Consider the following 20724-nt stretch of genomic DNA (forward strand, 5'->3'; position numbering starts at 1 on the left):
AGTCATCTATGATCTTCATCCAGACATTATTGTGACATTTTCTGTAAACCAATTTATTTTTCGCAGATACCTTTAATTTCTTGTGTTACTTTTTCTAGTCAACTTTGCGGCTATTTAATTTCATGCCTTTATAATTTACTTGATTTAGTTTGATAAAGAGAGATCCAAGTTTAAAATTTTTGTTAGGATTTATATTTAATAGCATAATTTTTCTACTCACTAAAGTAGCGAGTTGTTTACAGTATCTTATATCACCCTTCCATTATTGTTTTCATTTATAGTGGGATTTTACATTGTGCACTGGCAAAATCTTTTTTTAAATTTCAAGACAATATTTTGAATATTATGATAAAGCTTTTAATTTGGCGCTCATTTCATCTCTACCTTTAAAAAGTAAAAACACAAAAATACTGAACTCTGAGGAAAATTCAAAAAGAAAAGTCCCAAATCAAATGGCAAAATCAAAAGTTCAAACACATCAAACGAATGGATAACAACTGTCATATTCCTGACTTGGTACAGGCATTTTCTTATGTAGAAAATGGTGGATTGAACCTGGTTTTATAGCTAGCTAAACCTCTCACTTGTATGACAGTCACATCAAATTCCATTACATTGTCAACGATGCGTGAACAAAACAAACAGACACAATTAGTAAAAATGTCAAAAATAGGGGTACAGTAGTCAACATAATGTTATAAAAGCAACCTAATAATGTGTTTTGCTTTATTTGTAGCATTGATCACTTGTTGCTAGCTGGAATACACAAGAGCAGCCATTTTGTGATAGTGAACAAAGAATCATTTGGTGAACTGGAAGAGACAATGGTTGATTCACAGACTATTGTAGCTGTACAGACTATTCTTAAGTAAGTTTTATTTTAGTTAGAGATTATAAACAATAACTTTCTAATTGTGACGTTATAAGATAAGATATATTTTATTTCCAATAGTGGACCCATTACGGGTATAATCAGTACATTGATTTTTTTATCACACAATTGCAATAGACAATAAAAAGAAAAGAAAAAAATAGAAATACGTTTGACAAAAAACATGAAATATAAATTGAGTTAATAATACATGTAGTCACATATCAAAAACTGTATTTTTAGTGATTATTGACCATGCAGCAGAAGCAGCATCACATCCATTATAGAAAATACAACTTTGAGTAAAGTCCTTCCTCGTGGCTGATGCATATGAGCAAATAGTATTGTGTTTTATGTTTTTAATTTTTGATGCAATATTTTGCTGAAACATATGGGTTTAAATAACATGAATAATAGCAGACAAACTTGCTCACAAGTGTTAATACAAAAAGAATGTACCTCTACACTGGTTAACCTTTTTTTAACTAGAAATAGTTTATGCATAATTGAATGTTGGTTATTACAGATCATATGGTATATAGATATAGAAAGATGTGGTGTAAGTGCCAATGAGACAACTCTCCATCCAAATATCAATTTAAAAAAAAACAAAACATTATAGGTCAATGTTACAAATTTTCTTGCAGAAAATATGATGACATAAACCAGCTTACGTATATAATTAATATAAAAATTTGAAAATCAGCAACACTGAAATTCTTGATCATATTACTTACAGATTATTTCCCCACACTAATATTATCACAGAGCTAAGTCAGGCGACCAATATCAGATTTATGCAGTTCCAAGCCAACAATGAATACAACCGATATGTCTCTAGAATGGAAAAGGTTTGTTTAAAGAGAGCTAGGTTAAGGGAAATAACTCTTAAAATCAACAGTAGGTTTGTTTTAAATTTTGAATCCTCAATGCTCTTCAACTTTGTACTTGTTTGGGTTTATAAATATTTCGATTTGAGCGTCACTGATGAGTCTTATGTAGACGAAACGCGCGTCTGGCGTACTAAATTATAATCCTGGTACCTTTGATAACTATTAGCCATTAAGGTGGTACCCAACACCTGAACTAAAATTAATTTGGCTCGTTTAATTTTCTTAAAATTTTGACAAAGTATTTACTTTGACCCTTTGACAAAAATATAAAAATTTCAAATAATTTGAACCGACCGTTTAATCAGAAAAATTACACTGGTTATATAGCAGTTTGACAAAAACTTATTTTGATCATTGAGAAGCTTAATAATCCCTTAACAACATAACATCATTAAAACGTTCTGCTGATTTTACAGAGTTATTTTCCTGTAGTGTTCAGTACCACCTTTAATATATTTTAAGCTTCTAGGACAATAGATTATTGACAATCTGTTTCAGGAAAATGCTTAAAATACATCAATGAAACTTGACATTTACAAAGAGATTTTCAAATCAACAATGAAGCCACTTCCTGTTTCACTTATATTTTAAACTATTCGGTGGTAATAATCACTTTTTCCACACATGCATGAAATTTATTCAAATCAATGCCATGGCGTTGTCAGTTTGTTTTAGATTTATGAGTTTGACTGTCCCTTTGGTATCTTTCGTCCCTCTTTTATTCAAAATTTGCTCTATTTTACTGTTATATATACATTTCTTATACAAAACAATGATTCTTGATTGACACTTTGCCATTTTCACCCATGCTTGAAACTAATGACTGAAAATATTATTTTTTTCAGAAACTACGAGGAGGGATGAGTTCTACTTTATCACATATCTTTCGACTACCTTTTGCCTCAGGACAAGTTTTTAGTGCTAGTATGTTAGATAGTTTATTATATCAGGTAAATAGTAATTTCTTTTTATATATCTGGTCCATGCATCTCTTGACCGAATTGACATGGTGTCTCATTGACCAATACCTCCTCTTTAGTTCCTTTATTCATATGAAACATCAGTTGCAGGGTGCAATTTTAAATGCAAAAATGTGGTAGTGTTAAACATGTTTTGTGAGATCTCAAACTATAACTCTAGCCAATGTAGATTGAACAAACATAAAGCAATACGCATCTAGTAAAACTCAATTTTAAAGAAGTCTGGGTACATTGTAAGAATATGAAACAATAAAATCTAAGCAAAATGACAATGATACATACATTAACAAAGGACTACAGCAGTTACTGACGCGCCAGCTCTAGACCTCAATTAAACTATTTGAAAGATTATGTCACAATTTTCTAAACTCAGTTTCCTTTATATCATGCACCTTATCTCTATTTGTCTGCCATTACTGGAAATCACAAAGGTTCCAGTAAAATTTTAAAGTCACAATAGAAAATATCTGAATCTACAATGGAAAAGTGATTGTTGTATGATGTCAAAAGTTCTAGAGGTGCAGATTGTCTGGTCAAGCAGCACAGATTTCAAAATAGCAATCTAGATTTGTTGACGATATTCAATTTAGATGGGCTACACAACACAAGAATTATTTTTATTATTTATTTCAGACATTTGTAAAAGGTTACTTGATCACGTTTGTCAGATTACTACTAGGAATTGATGCTGAGGAGAATTCTGGACATCTCTCTAGTGTGAGTTTTTAAATTGATTAAATATAAGAAAATGTATGAGTGAAAATGAGATAACTCTACATCCAAGTCACAATTTTTAAATGTAAACCATTATAGGTCAAAGTACACAGAGCCTTGGCTCACACTGAACAGCTTGCTATAAAGAGCCCCAAAAAATGACTAGTGTAAAACCATTCAAACAGGAAAGCCAATGGTCTAAACAGGAAACAAGAAACACTCATGAACCACATCAACAAATGACAACTACTGAACATCAGATTCCTGACTAAGGACAGGTGCAAACAAGTGCAGCGGGTTTAAACATTTTAATGGGTACCAACCTTTACCCTTATCTTAAATTATCTTACTCTGGACATTTCGAAGGGTTGTTATTTTTGCAACTCAATACATATACTTTTTCATGTTGAGGTTAAATTCCCCAATTCATAAAATGAGCAAAGAAACCAGCAACCCAACTCTCTCATCTGATTGCAACTATTTTTTTATTTTTAACAACAAATAAATATTCTTTATTCTTCAAATTGCTTGTTACAACTTTACTTCATTGTCCAAGCTTCAATAAAGTATCCCTGTGAAAAACTTTCTGAGTATCAAGGAAAATACACAGAATATAATAAAATATAAACATTATTTTTTTTCCATCAATTATATCAATCTTTTTTTACATTTTCAGTAAAAATGTCTCTGCATATTAAACGTAGCTATATCTTTAAAGTTTTATTTTGAGGGCTCACCTCCAAAGATTATTGGAAAGGAAGATAAGCAAATAATATTTCTTTGTAGATCCGTGTCAGAGGTGTGACATTAGCACAGTATCCTACGTATGGAGAACTTTATCATGGAGTAGCTGCTACAACTGGGGAAATCCCTTTTGCTATTTATAGAACAGAGAAATCTCAAAGCCAAAGTAATGTAAGTATATATTAAATATAAATTAGTGCCGTAAGTTATAAAGTATTTTGAAATAAAAAAAAAAATGAAATCATGTTCTATTATATTATTTACAAGTAACCAATCAAAATTGATGTTACAAAAATATTCATCATTTCACTCAACAGAATTATCAAACAAACATACAATATATCCTTTTCAAAACTTCTTCCATCATAGCCATGCCATGCTTATTGATGTCGAAGCTTTTTTTTATGGAAAAGATTATTTTTTTTGCCATAATAAATTAGCTTTTATAATTTTACAGACTTTTCCTTTTAAAATAAATTAAATTACAAATGTCATTATTTTCAGATATTTATTTTTTATTAATTTAATTAACAGGATTTATTTACCAATGAGCCACAAATTACAATGAAGAAGTTGTTTAAGTTGGTACGAATTCACATTATACCATGCTAGTAACCACCTAATGCCTCATCATTAAAGTCCTCCTTAAATACTAGGTGTACCAATTAAAAAGAGACACTTTAAATTATTTATGAGTATATATATATTTCAGTTATAAAATTTATCTTTTTATTTATCTGAAGTTTTATCTTGATGTTAGTTTTCTCCAAAAACTACATACCTATTTGAAAATAAATTTATTCTATATATTATGGTCTAGAAATATTAAGTGAGTTCAATGTTAATTTTCTTACTCTTTGAACAATCATTTAAACAAAGCCCAGTCAGATGAATATTATAAAGTAATATCTTGTTTTATTTGAAAGCAAAATGTCAAAATTTGTATTTGTCATGTTTATAGTCTTTCAAATAATGTTTGACGTTAATTCTGTAGGATTTGAAAAAAGAGCGTTATTTTTAATTGGTACTCCATAAATTGAAACACTTTACCACTGGTTAGAGTAGATATATTAGTTATTTCACAGAGTTGCAGTGTTTTGGGAGTGGTCAGCAGTGGTCAGTTTGAGTAATTTATTTTAAAAGCTTAAAAGCTGATAGAAGGAACTTTGGTACTGGCATGAAAATACATGTTTTGTGTTTGCTGTTACAACATTTTGAAAATTATTTTAAAATCAGGAATATTGTATCATCTGGTCAGATGAAATTCATTTGAAAAACATGTGTTTGTACTTTCAAGCACCTAGCTGCTTTCGCCATTTTAAAAGTTTGACACTGACTCTCACCTTTCTAATTTGATAATATATGCTTTCAGTTTTCTATTAATTCTAATTTCCCATTGTTTAAATAAAAAAGACTGCTATTTATATTTACAATTGGTGGCAGGGTGATCATACTCATCAGAAGGCCCAAATTCTTCTGTTGTTATCTCCGTATATTAGGGTTTTCACTACTGTGGTCTCTGGTTGACTAGAGGCCATTTACTACAATATATATCTCCCTAATGCAAAAATCTGATCACTTTCCCTGTTTTAACTACACTTTTTGTTCATTATAATTTTAAAAAATTTTGGATTTTCAAATATTTTAAATCTCACCCATCACTGTAGAGAAAGTTATAATTGTCTAAATGTGCATCTGGTTCACTGAAATTCGCCGTTTCAAAATCTAATGCATCCTGGGTAATATTTTCAAAAGCGTACACCAAAGCGTTTTGATTGGTTTATATGTTATAAACAATGGAAATTCAACCAATGACGTAACGTTATTTTCACTTTGGGGTACGAACAATGAAATTACCCATGATGCTTTAGATTCTGAAACGGCCAATTGGCATTGTTATTGATATTAAAACAGTAGATTTTGAAGCAGAGTATATTATATAAACATCTTTTGAGTGATCTCTTTCTTTAATACTTTAATAGCACATATATATTATAGTACATGTATTTAAAAATGCACATTTATTTTGAAATAACAGTTTTGTAATCATAAATATAGATAATTGTAATTGGTTTTAAACATGAATTTGTAGTACAGTGCTATAAGTTGCACTTATATAAATATAAACAATGCAATTAGATGTTGCACTTATATAAATATGAACAATGCAATAAGATGTTGCACTTATATAAATATAGACAATGCAATTTCCCATAGGAATTCCCTTTATGGCTAAAACTGTGCCACATTAACTATGAAGTGTCGTAAAAAATTATATTCTTGAATGAAAAGTTGATCTATGCACTAATGTTTTATTCAAAGGTCAAAATATAGGGCTGTGCGGCATATTTTAACATTTATATGCCTGGACTTCTTTGGGTTTAATTTTATAATAAAATACTGTACTACCCTTCCTTTCACTTTGGGTGTTCCTCAGAATTCATTTTCACTGCTACCATGTGTATCTATACTGGTAACATTCCAAATTAATTTCTCTATGAGATGAAACATAGAGATCATAATTTCAACATTTATATGCAAGGGGTGGGGCTGTGGGAGTATCATTTTGTGAGATTTGCCTGCAATTACTACTAGATAAATTTCGTCCATTTTTTTTCCCATGGATTGTACACAACAGAGATAGTTGAAATTAAATTCTGTTAAATGGATTTCAGTGTAAAGTCATCAGAACAAGGGATTCTAAATTTATATTTGATCCTCCGATTTAAACAGTAGTTCCTACGGAAACAAGGCTGTCATATCTGTTCCTGTTAAAACAAATATTTTATACCCTTGATTCTTTCAGAAGCATATGAGCTGCAGTGGATATAAATTAACCTTATGCAAAAGAATATCAATACATCAGTTTACTTATTTTGGTTTGAAAAAGATCTCTGTGCAAAGACTAACTGTTTGAAAATTTAGTTGATTTAAAAACCTTTCAAAACAGGCCAACATTCGTCTTTTTCTTTGTATTTGAATGATCAAAAACCAATCAAATTCTTACTCGTGTACATGCATACTTACACATGCATATGGTCTCATTCTATTTGACATAGCTTAAATAAAATCTCTTCCAGTGGGAATAAAATTCCGTAAAATTCTTCAATTTTAAATTTGTATCATAAAGGCACTTCTATTCCATAACAGGTTAAGGCCAAGTGCAAAAAGGTAAAAAAAAAAAGTGATTTGGGTAGGCTTCTGGAGTGCTGCTGAGTTACTTGGAAATGTGTTGGGACTAAAGCTTTATTTTAAACAGACAAATTGTTTTATAGAAACTGCTGGTTTAATTATTTGAGCGTGACAGAATGCTAAAAAGATATTTGTATTGGATTGAATTGCAATCTCAGGCCAGTTTATTTAAAAGTTATTTAAATTAGTTATTTTAAGTACAGAAATCATTATTGATCATCTCACGTAAAACTGGTTATTTATTTAAATAATTATATCATTAAAATGTAAAACAACACCAACATGAATTCAAATACCAAAAAAATATTCAACAACTGAACAAGTGATTTAACAGCCAAATCTGGCTTTTACACATATTAAACAGGCTATTATTTGAACTTGGAATTATTTTTGATTATGGAATTTGCATAATTTCTTGTGCTGGAAAATTTTAATAAATTCCATGTTTATTCTGTACTCAAATGTTCTGTGCTGCGCACAACACAGACCAGGCCTCGACAATAACGCTTGTCCGATTGTCCGGTACCAGAGGGAAAAAAGTGTCTATTACAAAAAAGACAATACATTTTCAATAGAATGCATGTGCCGCGCACAACACTATCTATACAAAATACATTGTATGGAAAGTGTTATGATCTGCTCAAAACATTATAATACATTTTTTACCAAATAAACATAGAATTTATTAAAAATTTTCAGCACAAGAAATTATGCAAATTCGATCCATAATTAAAAATAATTCCAAGTTCAAATAATAGCCTGTTATAAATATAAAATAGAAGATGTGGTATGAATGCCAATGAGTCAACTCTCCTCAACAGACCATATGACACAGAAATTAACAGCTATAAGTCACTGTATGAACTTCAACTATGAACAAAGACCATTCTGCATAGTCAGCTGTGAAAGGCCCAGAAACCACAAGTGAAATACAATCCCAACAAGAAAACAAATGGCAAAACTAATGTACAAAAAAATGAACAAAAAACAAATATGTAACACAGCAACAAAGGACAACCACTGAATTACCAGCTCCTTACTTTAAATAGGACAGGCACATACACAATGCATGGTTGTATTTCAGCTATTGATTGATTATTTTTCAACATTTGAATTCTTGGATAATTTATTCTTTTTGCTGATCTTTTAATGTAAATAAAGCATAGACTGTCAGGAACTTTATCATTTTACACATTTTTGTTTGGTTTTAATGCAACATCATTGCTTGCGTGTTGGTGTATTTTGTCAGAGGAGTGAAATAACAAAATTTCTTACACATGTAGAATAATCTTTTTTATATAACTTAATATTTCATTGAAAACAATATATTAATTTATAACAAAAATCAATTTTCAAGAAAATTGATTACACCCAGATACAACTGGTTAATGCTTTAAGCCTTAAATTGCTATTTATGAGCAACTAAAACATTATATATAAATTGAGAATTTGTATTTCTCTGCGAAGGGTATGGGAAAGCTTGCAAAAAGGTAATCAGTTTGGTTGGCAGGGGCGATTTAATTTTTCTATTTTTCATTTGATAATTTTTACAGTTTAGTTTTTTTCTTTTTGTTAATTCAACAATGATATATAGTATACAGCAAATTATAATTTAAAAATACAAATATTGAAAATTTAATGAAGCTGGTATAAACAGAAACAGCCGAACACATGAATTTTTATATCAAAAGTTCAACTATGATGTAAATCTGGAAAATTGTATGATATTTTAATAATTTAATTTTGGATGTAACACATCTTCTGATTGGCTGAACGTGTTTTGTTTATTAGCTCTTAGAAATAATTTTGTCATGTGACTGATGTCACCAACGTTTTTATCATGATTTAATAATTTTTGGTATAAATTATAAGGAATGACTGTAATATGTTTTCTGTCTATTCCAAATGATATAAAAAATGTGGTGCACACATGTAAATAACCCACTACACAACAGTCATTCCTCGTTGAATTACATATGTATTACTGGTCTCTGGTATATGTAATTTCAAAAACCAAAATAAATGTATAGACGTTTTGTTTACTGAGAAGATTTATATTTGTAGGATGGCAAAGAACGTTTAAACAACAATGGCAATAATCAATCGTTCAAAAAGAAAACGGTACGACCATCTTTCCCCAAACAGCCATTCATGGGCAAGGATACTGAACATTCTGACATTGGTGATTTGATCAGGAATAGGTTAAAGAACCTTGGAATGAATCCTAACGATTACAGTAAGTCTCGCTTGTCCAGCTTTGGCCAAATATTTTGATTTTTATTAATAAGCTCATCAATTTTTGAAGAAGTTTTAAATTTTCAAATATTTTGGCCTTTAGTGATGAGACTTTTATTGATGAAATGGGAATCTGGTGCAGTCAAATGGGTACTAATGCACTGTTAATGTTATAATGACCTAGTGCCAACAGATTCAATGATCTATGACGTTTAAATAACACAGAAACCAGGTATATGATGCACATCATGACTTGCCATCATTGAAATATTTCGGAAATGTATGTCCAAAAATTTATGTCCAAAATATGTCCAAAAATGTATGTCCAACCATGAAATGTGTAAACATAGCTTAACTTTGGCTTGAAATTGAGTGAAATATTTAAACACCAGGCTTAATATGTAAATGTGTATTCTAATCAAATAATAAACCAGGTACAAAATATTTACACAATGCAAATTTGTGCCTCCAGACCCCGCCCCTGGATCCACCTGTGAGTGTATAGTTATAAATCATAAGAACCCTGTTTCTCTTAAACTTCCAATGAAGAAGCATTACAAAAAAGTTAATTTATATATACCAAATCAAAAAAAATGTATTGTAAATATTTGAATTCTAGTTATTAAGTTGGCTGTAATTTTGAGTTTAGAGATTATCACTGAATAGAAATTTATTGTCATATGTTCACCTTGTGCAGTAAAAATAGTTCTGTTAATGTTATGATGTATATTTCAGCTGATGATGAAGACCAAGATGTTATTTCGTATGTTATTTTGAATCCTACGCCAAAGAGAAAACTACGATTAGGAGATATTGTGTAAGTGATAATGATGTAAGGGGCAGGTCATTGGTGTCTTGTAAGTGATAATGATGTAAGGGGCAGGTCATTGGTGTGGCCACAGACCACAATTAATTCCTCTATCAGTTCTTTATAACTTTTTGTCTCATTAAAAAAATTGCATCGATTCTTTTTGTCAAATTTTTTGTGTGTGTAATGTATAGTACTAGTCCAAAAATATATCCAAAATTCAGAAAGATTGCAGTCACACATCTTACAAATTTAGCCAATACAAATCCATACCCCTATGGACAAGTCAAGAGATGTTCCGAAAACTGTAAATATTACCTTTTTATACGACCGCAAATTTTGAAAAAATTTTCGTCGTATATTGCTATCACGTTGGCGTCGTCGTCGTCGTCGGTGTCCGAATAGTTTTAGTTTTCGCACTCTAACTTTAGTAAAAGTGAATAGAAATCTATGAAATTTTAACATAAGGTATATGACCATAAAAGGAAGGTTGGTATTGATTTTGGGAGTTTTGGTCCCAACATTTTAGGAATTAGGGGCCAAAAAGGGCCCAAATAAGCATTTTCTTGGTTTTCGCACTATAACTTTAGTTTAAGTTAATAGAAATCTATGAAATTTTGACACAAGGTTTATGACCACAAAACAAAGGTTGGGATTGATTTTGGGAGTTTTGGTTTCAACAGTTTAGGAATTAGGGGCCAACAAAGGGCCCAAATAAGCATTATTCTTGGTTTTCGCACAATAACTTTGGTTTAAGTAAATAGAAATCAATGAAATTTAAACACAATGTTTATGACCACAAAAGGAAGGTTGGTATTGATTTTGGGAGTTTAGGTCCCAACAGTTTAGGAATTAGGGGCCAAAAAGGGACCCAAATAAGCATTTTTTTGGTTTTCACACCATAACGTTAGTATAAGTAAATAGAAATCTATGAAATTTAAACACAAGGTTTATGACCATAAAAGGAAGGTTGGTATTGATTTTGGGAGTTTTGGTCCCAACAGTTTAGTAAAAAGGGGCCCAAAGGGTCCAAAATTAAACTTTGTTTGATTTCATCAAAATTGAATAATTGGGGTTCTTTGATATGCGGAATCTAACTGTGTATGTAGATTCTTAACTTTAAGTCATGTTTTCAAATTGGTCTACATTAAGGTCCAAAGGGTCCAAAATTAAACTTAGTTTGATTTTGACAAAAAATGAATCGGTTGGGTTCTTTGATATGTTGAATCTAAAAATGTACTTAGATTCTTGACTATTGGCCCAGTTTTCAAGTTGGTCCAAATCTGGGTCCAAAATTAAACTTTATTTGATTTCATCAAAAATTGAATAAATGGGGTTCGTTGATATGCCAAATCTAACTGTGTATGTAGATTCTTCATTTTTGGTCCCGTTTTCAAATTGGCCTACAATAAGGTCCAAAGGGTCCATAATTAAACTAAGTTTGATTTTAACAAAAATTAAATTCTTGGGCCTCTTTGATATGCTGAATCTAAACATGTACTTAGATTTTTGATTATGAGCCCAGTTTTCAAGTTGGTCCAAATCAGGATTATTATATTAAGTATTGTGCAATAGCAAGTCTTTTCAATTGCACAGTATTGTGCAATGGCAAGAAATATCTAATTTCACAATATTGTGAAATAGCAAATTTTTTTATTAATTAGAGTTATCTTTCTTTGTCCAGAATAGTAAGAAAGAAATATCTTATTGCAAGATTTTTTTTTAATTGGAGTTATCTTTCTTTGTCCAGAATCAACTTAAATCTTTGTTATATACAATATACAATGTATATTCACTTTTTACAACCAACTGATTAATTTAAATGATCTTTACCATTCAGTGATAACAAGCAGTTTTTTTACATCTTAATATTTTATGATGTATTTAAATGAGTAGTTATTGTTGCAAACTCCATTAGAATATTTTAATTGAGATTAGTTTTGGAATAAGGGAAAGGGGGATGTGATTAAAAAATTGGGTTCAATTTTTCTCATTTGAAATTTCATAAATAAAAAGAAAATTTCTTCAAACATTTTTTTGAGAGGATTAATATTCAACAGCATAGTGAATTGCTCTAAGAGAAAACAAAAATTTTAAGTTCATTAGAACACATTCATTCTGTGTCAGAAACCTATGCTGTGTCAACTATTTAATCACAATCCAAATTTAGAGCTGAATCCAGCTTGAATGTTGTGTCAATACTTGCCCCAACCGTTCAGGGTTCAACCTCTGCGGTCGTATAAAGCTACGCCCTGCGGAGCATCTGGTTGAACTTGGCCTAATCACTCATTCCATATCAAAATCAGTTTAAATACAACATCCAAAACTTTATTTCACCTCTCTTCTGTCATTTGCACCCAAAAAAATCTAAGAAATGAGTGAGGAAGGGAAAGAAAAAAAATTAAGGAAAAATACACTAATTAAAAGGAACTATATTCGTGGACAACGAAAAGTGGGGTCATTAATTGTGGTCTTGGGCCTTGTCTTGTAAGTGATAATGATGTAACGGGCTGGTCATTGGTGTCTTGTAAGTGATAATGATGTAAGGGGCTGGTCATTGGTGTCTTGTAAGTGATAATGATGTAAGGGGCAGTTCATTGGTGTCTCTACAATATTTATACGATGATACATAAAAGGGGGTAAAGGGAATTGCTAAAAATACTGCACAACACAACAAATAAAAATGAAAAGATTTGGTATAATTGCCAAATCAGCAACTCTCCATTAGAGACCAAATGATAAAGAAGTTTATAACTTGGTCACCGTAGGGCATTCAACATTGAGGCAAAACCCATACCTGATGATGAAATATTTGAATATAAAGCAAGCAGCAATCGATCATGTATTAACTTAGAAAATATTTGTATATGTACTATCAAAAAGATCCCTGATATAATATGAGTAACTTATAATATTTTCATAAAAAAGAGAACATTTAAAAATATCAGAAGCACTGTTCATCTAATTTATTTCTAATCTGGATTTTGCAGGTTTTCTGATCAAGCCATGATATTGTATAATTTTTTTTTTAATAACTTTGTTTATGCATTATTAAACAACAGCTCAGGTTGAGTGAAGCTATCATTTCTCAACTTTTTTATTTTGACAGATATGTTATACAGCCTAGCAGTATGAATGCTATACCAAGTAAAAAAGGATGGAGTACAATAAAGACATCACTAATGAGATCTTTTAGTTCGGGAAAAAGTACAGGACTGAAAACTTCAACTCAGCGTCTATTTGCAGAATCTCAGAATCAAACAATACCAGAATCTCCCAATGATCAAGGGATTCATTTCGAGGCTAAACCAAAAAAGCAGAGAAGAAAATCCGATCCCAATGCTCCCCGTCGTATGAGTCGATTCACAGTAGAGGCTATATCAAATGTTCCAGAGACCTCATTGTCGAAGGAGGATTTAAACAGTGCTAGTGGTTCCAGTGTGATTAAAGATAAATTTTATTGATGAGTCTATTGATTTTGAATTATGTGAATTTACCAGTATCAAATTCATGGAGATAAAATTTTTACTTTGAAATATATAGGTCTGACCAAGAACTTGAGAATTTAATAGATCTCTATGGTTTTGAATTTCGACATTGATGATTGAAATGCATTCTGGGAAACAGTTTTTTTTTTTAATTAAATTTAAAAGATGTCTGATTATGGAAAAGAATACTGCTTACTAAATTGTTATGCATCAATAGGAGTCTATTCCTATGAGGGGGGGCATGACCTTTACAGGACGTCTGGATCGAGTGTTTTTAAGCTGAGGATTTCGGGATTGATTCTTTTGGGATCTGGGAATGCTTTTTCGAAATTACAGGGTGTCTGGATTTAAAATCCTTTAAATTTGCGACCTCAGGATTTCATGTTTTTAAGCCCTGGATTTTGGGGTCAGGACCCCCCCCCCCCCTGTGATGATTTCTAGACTTTTGTTTGAATAAATAGATGTGATGTTGAGAATATTTATATGAGTGTCATTCTAAAATTTGATATTTAACAAGTTGAAAGTGAACTTTTTATGCTGAGATAAAAATGGAATAATCAAAAAATGGATTGACGAAAAATTGAAAATCAAAACAAGGAACCCAAAATATTTTTATAAGCTTTATACTGTTGTTGGACAGTTTTGTACTTTTTCCACTTTTATATTAAAATTGCAAGTAAATAATTGATTTATAATGTAATTTTTGTCATTTACAATGAGTCAAAACCATTGAAGTGTGTGCTTGCAAGTGATCAATCATTCTTGACTCTCACAGAAGCTTTGTTTACTAAAAATTAAAAAAAAACTAGTTATCACAATGAACACACAATTGCAAAATTGAAACAGCTTTGTTTTGCGTAGCTTTACTTTTTCTTGCCTTAATTCTATTTGAACTGCTCAACTGATGCGAGTTTAACAAAAAATAGACTAGTCTTTACTTTACCATGTACAATTAAATTTGATCAAGTGGCATGCATATAGTTTTGATTGTAATATTGTTATTTCGCAATATTTTTTAGTATAAATGAAGTACAATCATTGGTTTATCATAATCTTGCCTACATTACATAGTCAATCTAACCAATTGCAAGAAAAAAGGGGTTTAGACACATGATTTTGTTAGTAATTTTGTTATTACACAATGTAATAATGTTATTATACATATACTATTGTTATTACACAATATAAGTTTGTTATTACACAATGTTGTTCAGATGAATGATGTGCAATCATATCTTTATTTATTGTCATTACTGTTTATAAATATAAATGGTGTTAAACTGATTGTGTTAACTGCAGTCATTCCTGTATATATAGTCAGTGAAGATTTGGGTTGCAAATTCACTATGCCTGTACATTGTAGAATTAGAAATTAGGTGCGTATATTAAACTGATAATTGTTATTGCTTTATAGGGGACAGGATTCTTATATAAGTTACAGCTAGTCTTCCAGAGTGTGTAATAGTATAAAAGTTCAAACAGTTTGATTGTTCATTAGGTAAACTATGAAATTCTTTACCAACTACAAATATATATCTCATATCTATTTTAAGGTAGAATTGATATATTTTCATAATGCTAACTTTGGATTCATTAATATTCGCTGGATACCAGATTGGGGTGGGGAGTAGGACCTTTATCAAGACTCCGACTCAGGTGTTTTTAAGCCCCGGATTGATCCTTTCTGGATCCAGGGATTCTTCTTTGGAATTTCGGGATATCAGGATTTCATGTTTTTAAGTCCGGGATTTTGGGATCAGGACCCCTCCTACCCCCCCCTCAATTTTCGCGGGTATAGGTAAAACACGAAATTAAATGTTCAACAAATGACACGGTCCATATAGATTTGTATGCAGACTTCAACAAAACCACAAAATCAAATATCCACAAACATGCAAGTTTTCCTTAATCCACGAAAATTGGTACCCACGAAAATAAATGAATCCACAGTATTTCTGATAAACACTTTCGTATAATATGTCAACACTTTTTGTATGAAGCTTAGACATTAGGAAAGGGTGAAGTTTAATAAGGTATACAAGAGTTATGTGCAGAATGCAAAAAAGTTGATATTTTTCTATAATTAACAATTGATACTCTTTTAATGAGTTCATAAGCCACCTAATAAACAAACAAACTTATTTTTCTTTATACACACTCAAGTTGATCAGCTGTAATGCAATTTTAGGAATAGTAGCTTTACAAATCATACAACCAAAAAATGTGTGTTTAGCTTTATATTGTGTTGCCAATCAGTGACATTATTTTGATTTACACTTTTAAAACGATTTATAGCCAATGTAATTTTGTGTACATATTCAGTGTTTTTTTTAACTGTTTCTTTATTATTTTGTATTGAGTAGTTTTGTTTTTCAACAATTTTTTTTTTAAAATGAGAAGTTTCTGACAAAAAATTTATGTGAGGAGATGTCTAAAACCATTTTGCAGTCTGAATTAAGTACATTTATTTACAAAGGAGTAGGGGCAATTAAAGGCCCTTATTTCGCCCAAAAATTACTGCAAATTCAAAAGTGATCATACATATTCTTAGATTACAGAAAACTTGGCTAAGGTATAAGGTACTTAGAAAAACATAACAAATTTGACATCGAACAAGTTACCATGGCGACAAATCATGACTTAATTTGCATATGTTGTTAAATTTTTGTGATTTTCCTTGTTTTTCATCAAGTTTTGAGTATATTTTAGATTGAAAAAGTATGTGCGCACCCAAGAAACAACTTTATATTTAGTGAGATTTTGCTAATAGTTATAATAAAGCTTCTGTTAAATTATTTTGTTGTTTCTCGGCTGCAAAGGATGTTTCCACAGCGGAAATAAAGATAGAAAGCTACATAAAATCTGGATTTTTCATAATTTTTGTGAAAAAGTACATATTATGACGTAATTGCGACGTCATCAGATAAAAATCTTTATGTTTTTCATTTATATTTTTTTATCCTGTGCATTTCTAAACATTATGTGCCAATTTGAAATGGTTATCAAACATTTTATTTTCTTGGGCCAAAACTAGGCCTTAATGCCCCTACTCCTTTAAACTTGCTGAAATTCTATACAAGACTCCTATCATCTTGTTTAATGTAATTAAGGAATTTGAAATTTAATATGTTAAAATGGTCATTCATGCTGTATTTTGTTGTACATACGGACCTGTTGAAAACATGCATGCAGAAAAATTTCTCTGCAAATATTACTCCAATTTTAACCTATTATAAATGAAACAGTCTTATTATGGTTTTTTTTCAACACTCGAGATATTAATGCATATGATCTTTTGAGTCTCTAGTTTTAGTAGTATTACGATTTTATATTTTGTTTAGAAACATCAGATTCTTGATTAAAATGTTGCATTTGTTTGTTTATGATTAAAAGGATTTTGTTTATGAATGTACTAAATTCAATTAATTTGTTATTTGTTTATGCTTGTAATATTTTGTTTACGAATGTATTCATATCAATTGATTTGTTATTTGTTTATGATTGTAATATTTTTGTCATGGAATCTATACATTTCATATTATTTTTGCTTTGTTTCATTATTTCATTTACAGTCAATAAATGATGAGATTGATAATATTGATTTATTTATTTTTACCAATTTGAGAAGAGGGAATGTAGCAAAGAGACAACAACCCGACCAAATAAAAAAACAACAGCAGAAGGTCACCAACAGGTCTTCAATGTAGCAAGAAATTCCCGCACCCGGAGGCGTCCTTCAGCTGGCCCCTAAACAAATATATACTAGTTCAGTGATAATGAACGCCATACTTATTTCCAAATTGTACACAAGAAACTAAAATAAAAATAATACAAGACTAAGAAAGGCCAGAGGCTCCTGACTTGGGACAGGCGCAAAAATGCGGCGGGGTTAAACATGTTTGTGAGATCTCAACCCTCCCCCTATACCTCTAACCGATGTAGAAAAGTAAACGCATAACAATACGCACATTAAAATTCAGTTCAAGAGAAGTCCGAGAAAACTGTCCACCCAAGTCACAATTTGTAAAAGTGAACCATTATAGGTCAAAGAACAATCTTAAACACATTGCCTTGGCTCACACTTAACAGCAAGCTATTAAGGGCCACCAAAAATGACTACATGTCGCCTGTGTTACATATCATTGAATTCTCGTTGGAAGTCTGCAATATGTCAGTTTTACTACAAACATAACATACACTCAACATTAAATCTTTTATGAAAATGAGGTTATGATGAACCATGCCAGACAGACATGTACACCTTACAATCATTCCATACACAAGACAAAGTGGTTTTATCAAAAAAGTACTTGAGAAAAATCAAACCACAAAATTTTAACATTGGCATGAAAAGTAAAACCATGAAAATAAGGTCAAGGTCATATGAATCCTACCAGACAAACATGTACACCATATAATCATTCCAAATATAATTGCTGACTGACCAAATAACAAAAACAAAATCATTGATCATTGAACCAAGAAAATGAGGTCAAGGTCAGATGAACCCTGCTATATTCCAAGTATGTATGTATGTTCTGTATCTTCCTCCTTTAGTAGGAGCACCACCATGGATTATGGTGTAAAAGGGAAGATATTTAACACACTGTATCGGTACAGATTTAATGTGAGCATTTGCCTATCCAGTTTCCCAGTCTGGCAGAGACAAATACTTGTTCATCCTACGATCATTCCATACAACCAATTTAGTAAACATTGCTCTAAGTATCTGAGATATGGACTGAAAACTAAATCCTTTTCACTGCTCCATGAAATGAGATTTCTCATCTTTAAACAAGCTGCCATCAACACAAAATTTCCAAAAAGGAAAAAACAAGATTATTTCATATTTATTTCCATTAAAATACATATCATAAATAACAAAAGCAAACATTCATCTAATACAGGTACTCATAAATTATAATCAGAAATGCATATGACAATAGATTTCTAATATGCTTAAAATTGAATAGCATCTGGTTTTTAATTCAGAATAAAATAAATCACTGTTCCCAAAACAGCTCCTTCAGTGGAAACCACTAAATTCAAAAATTAATATTTTTTAAAGTGCATTCCACTGTATCATTCACACAAACAATAAAACTACATACATGTAGCATGAATCCAATAACAATTCGCAGTACATCACTTTAATGAACAGAACATAACACTGAATTTTTGCCAAGTATTTCTACAATTGTAGTGAAATCCTATGAGTGCTAGTTAAGGGCATATGATACATTTAGAGGGGAGGTAATGATGTTTCTAATCTAAAATGTTATTTTTGGGACGTCAAACTGTGACATATCGGGAAAAGATGCATTTTTCTACTGATTTATATCATTCAAACTGATTTAACATTTAAACAAGTTCATGGACGCCTCTTTTATAAAATGACATTCGGTTTGATAATGTATGAAGATTATTCATACCTATTTTCATGAAAAAAGTTAATAATTGATTTTTTTAAATTTGATAAATATACAGCATAAAATGACGTTTTTTTCCACATTCATGAACATTTAATAAATTTTAGTTATTTAAAAAGCTTGGCAAGCCTCGTGCTTTAAATGTTTAAAGTTAACCGTCTTGAATGGAGAAATATTGTAATACACTTGTTGCAGTTGTGGAATCCATATTTCTGTAATGGTTTTTAGGTGATAAGAAGGGAAACTTTACCTTTCCAAAAATCTTACAAAAAAATCTTCTTCTCTTATGATTTTTATCCTTCCTTTCAAAAAATTTGAGGAAAGTTGTGTACTTTTGATGTGACCTCATCAGACATGGTCGCCTTTTATCGTGACATCACAATAAGAAAAATCAGAAGAAAACAAGAAAATTTAATGTCACAATTTAATTTCAACCAATCATTTGCAGAGAACAGATTTTTCACTAGTGAGGAGGAATATATTTTTTCTCACACGGGTGAGGAAATGTGAAAATAGCACAAAAATTAGAGAAACTGATTCGTCCAACATATTTTTTTTCAAAATGACAGTTAAATGTTAAATATTTAAAAAACCCTTACAGACAAACACTTTCAATTCTCAAGAGAAGAATAATATCACACTAGATGCAGTGGTACAATTATATTTCCTGAAATCTTAAATGAAGTCAAAAGCATTTTTTTATAACAAATATTGCACATGACGTAAACAGTAAAAAACATTTATTCTTCCTTACAGTTTCATTTTATCAAAGACTTTATAGCTGCAATTTACCACATTTAATGCCAGATGAGACAAGCTGATGAAATACTTTGGTGTAAAAGAGGTAATAAAATGTATGTACTAATGTAAATTCAGAAATTATTGTGTGCATTTATTATTGCGATTTTGTCATTTCAGACTTAAATGCGATTGTAATTTTTACAATTTTTTTAGAAAAAATAATGTTTTATTCATATAAAATATTTCAAAATGTGAGTTTAAATTTGCGTTTTCTGTTGCATTTTTCGCAATAATAAAATCCTCGCAACAAATTCTGAATTTACAGTATATAGATAATCAGATTGTAGGGAAGCTAACCATACAGTTTATAAATGGCACATGAAAATAGTAACAGAACATGTATCTATAAATGTAGAAATGTAAAAATGTATATGAGATCAAATTACAATTCTGTATTTAATGCTTATTATAGATTATCGTTGATCATCTCAACGAGATTGATTTTCTCGCTTAAGCTGGTACGCCAAAAGCAAGAAATGCAATCGAGTTGAGATGACCAATGATAATCTGTTTATCGCTATTTTACCAATGATAATGTTGTCAATTTGATTGACAATGCCATGTGCCTT

At 30.6% G+C, this 20724-nt stretch overlaps 1 protein-coding gene across 12 annotated transcripts in view; it reads left to right on the plus strand.

Annotated features, from left to right (window-relative positions):
• The window catches only part of LOC134691359 (potassium channel subfamily T member 1-like), a 136540-nt gene extending 119069 nt beyond the window's left edge, over positions 1-17471 (plus strand). For 11 of the 12 annotated variants that reach the window (XM_063551848.1, XM_063551847.1, XM_063551846.1 and 8 more), the window contains 9 exons: positions 737-868; positions 1611-1722; positions 2610-2714; positions 3378-3461; positions 4245-4373; positions 4737-4787; positions 9459-9630; positions 10365-10446; positions 13547-17471. In XM_063551848.1, coding sequence (XP_063407918.1) covers positions 737-868; positions 1611-1722; positions 2610-2714; positions 3378-3461; positions 4245-4373; positions 4737-4787; positions 9459-9630; positions 10365-10446; positions 13547-13901 — 1222 coding nt within the window. In that variant the 3' untranslated portion in view covers positions 13902-17471. The remainder of the gene's footprint in view (positions 1-736; positions 869-1610; positions 1723-2609; positions 2715-3377; positions 3462-4244; positions 4374-4736; positions 4788-9458; positions 9631-10364; positions 10447-13546) is intronic. The other variant, XM_063551845.1, reaches the window with a different exon arrangement.
• The last annotated feature ends 3253 nt before the right edge of the window (positions 17472-20724 follow it).

This window comes from Mytilus trossulus, chromosome 11, assembly GCF_036588685.1.
Source record: "Mytilus trossulus isolate FHL-02 chromosome 11, PNRI_Mtr1.1.1.hap1, whole genome shotgun sequence".
NCBI classification, from domain to species: Eukaryota; Metazoa; Mollusca; class Bivalvia; order Mytilida; family Mytilidae; genus Mytilus; species Mytilus trossulus.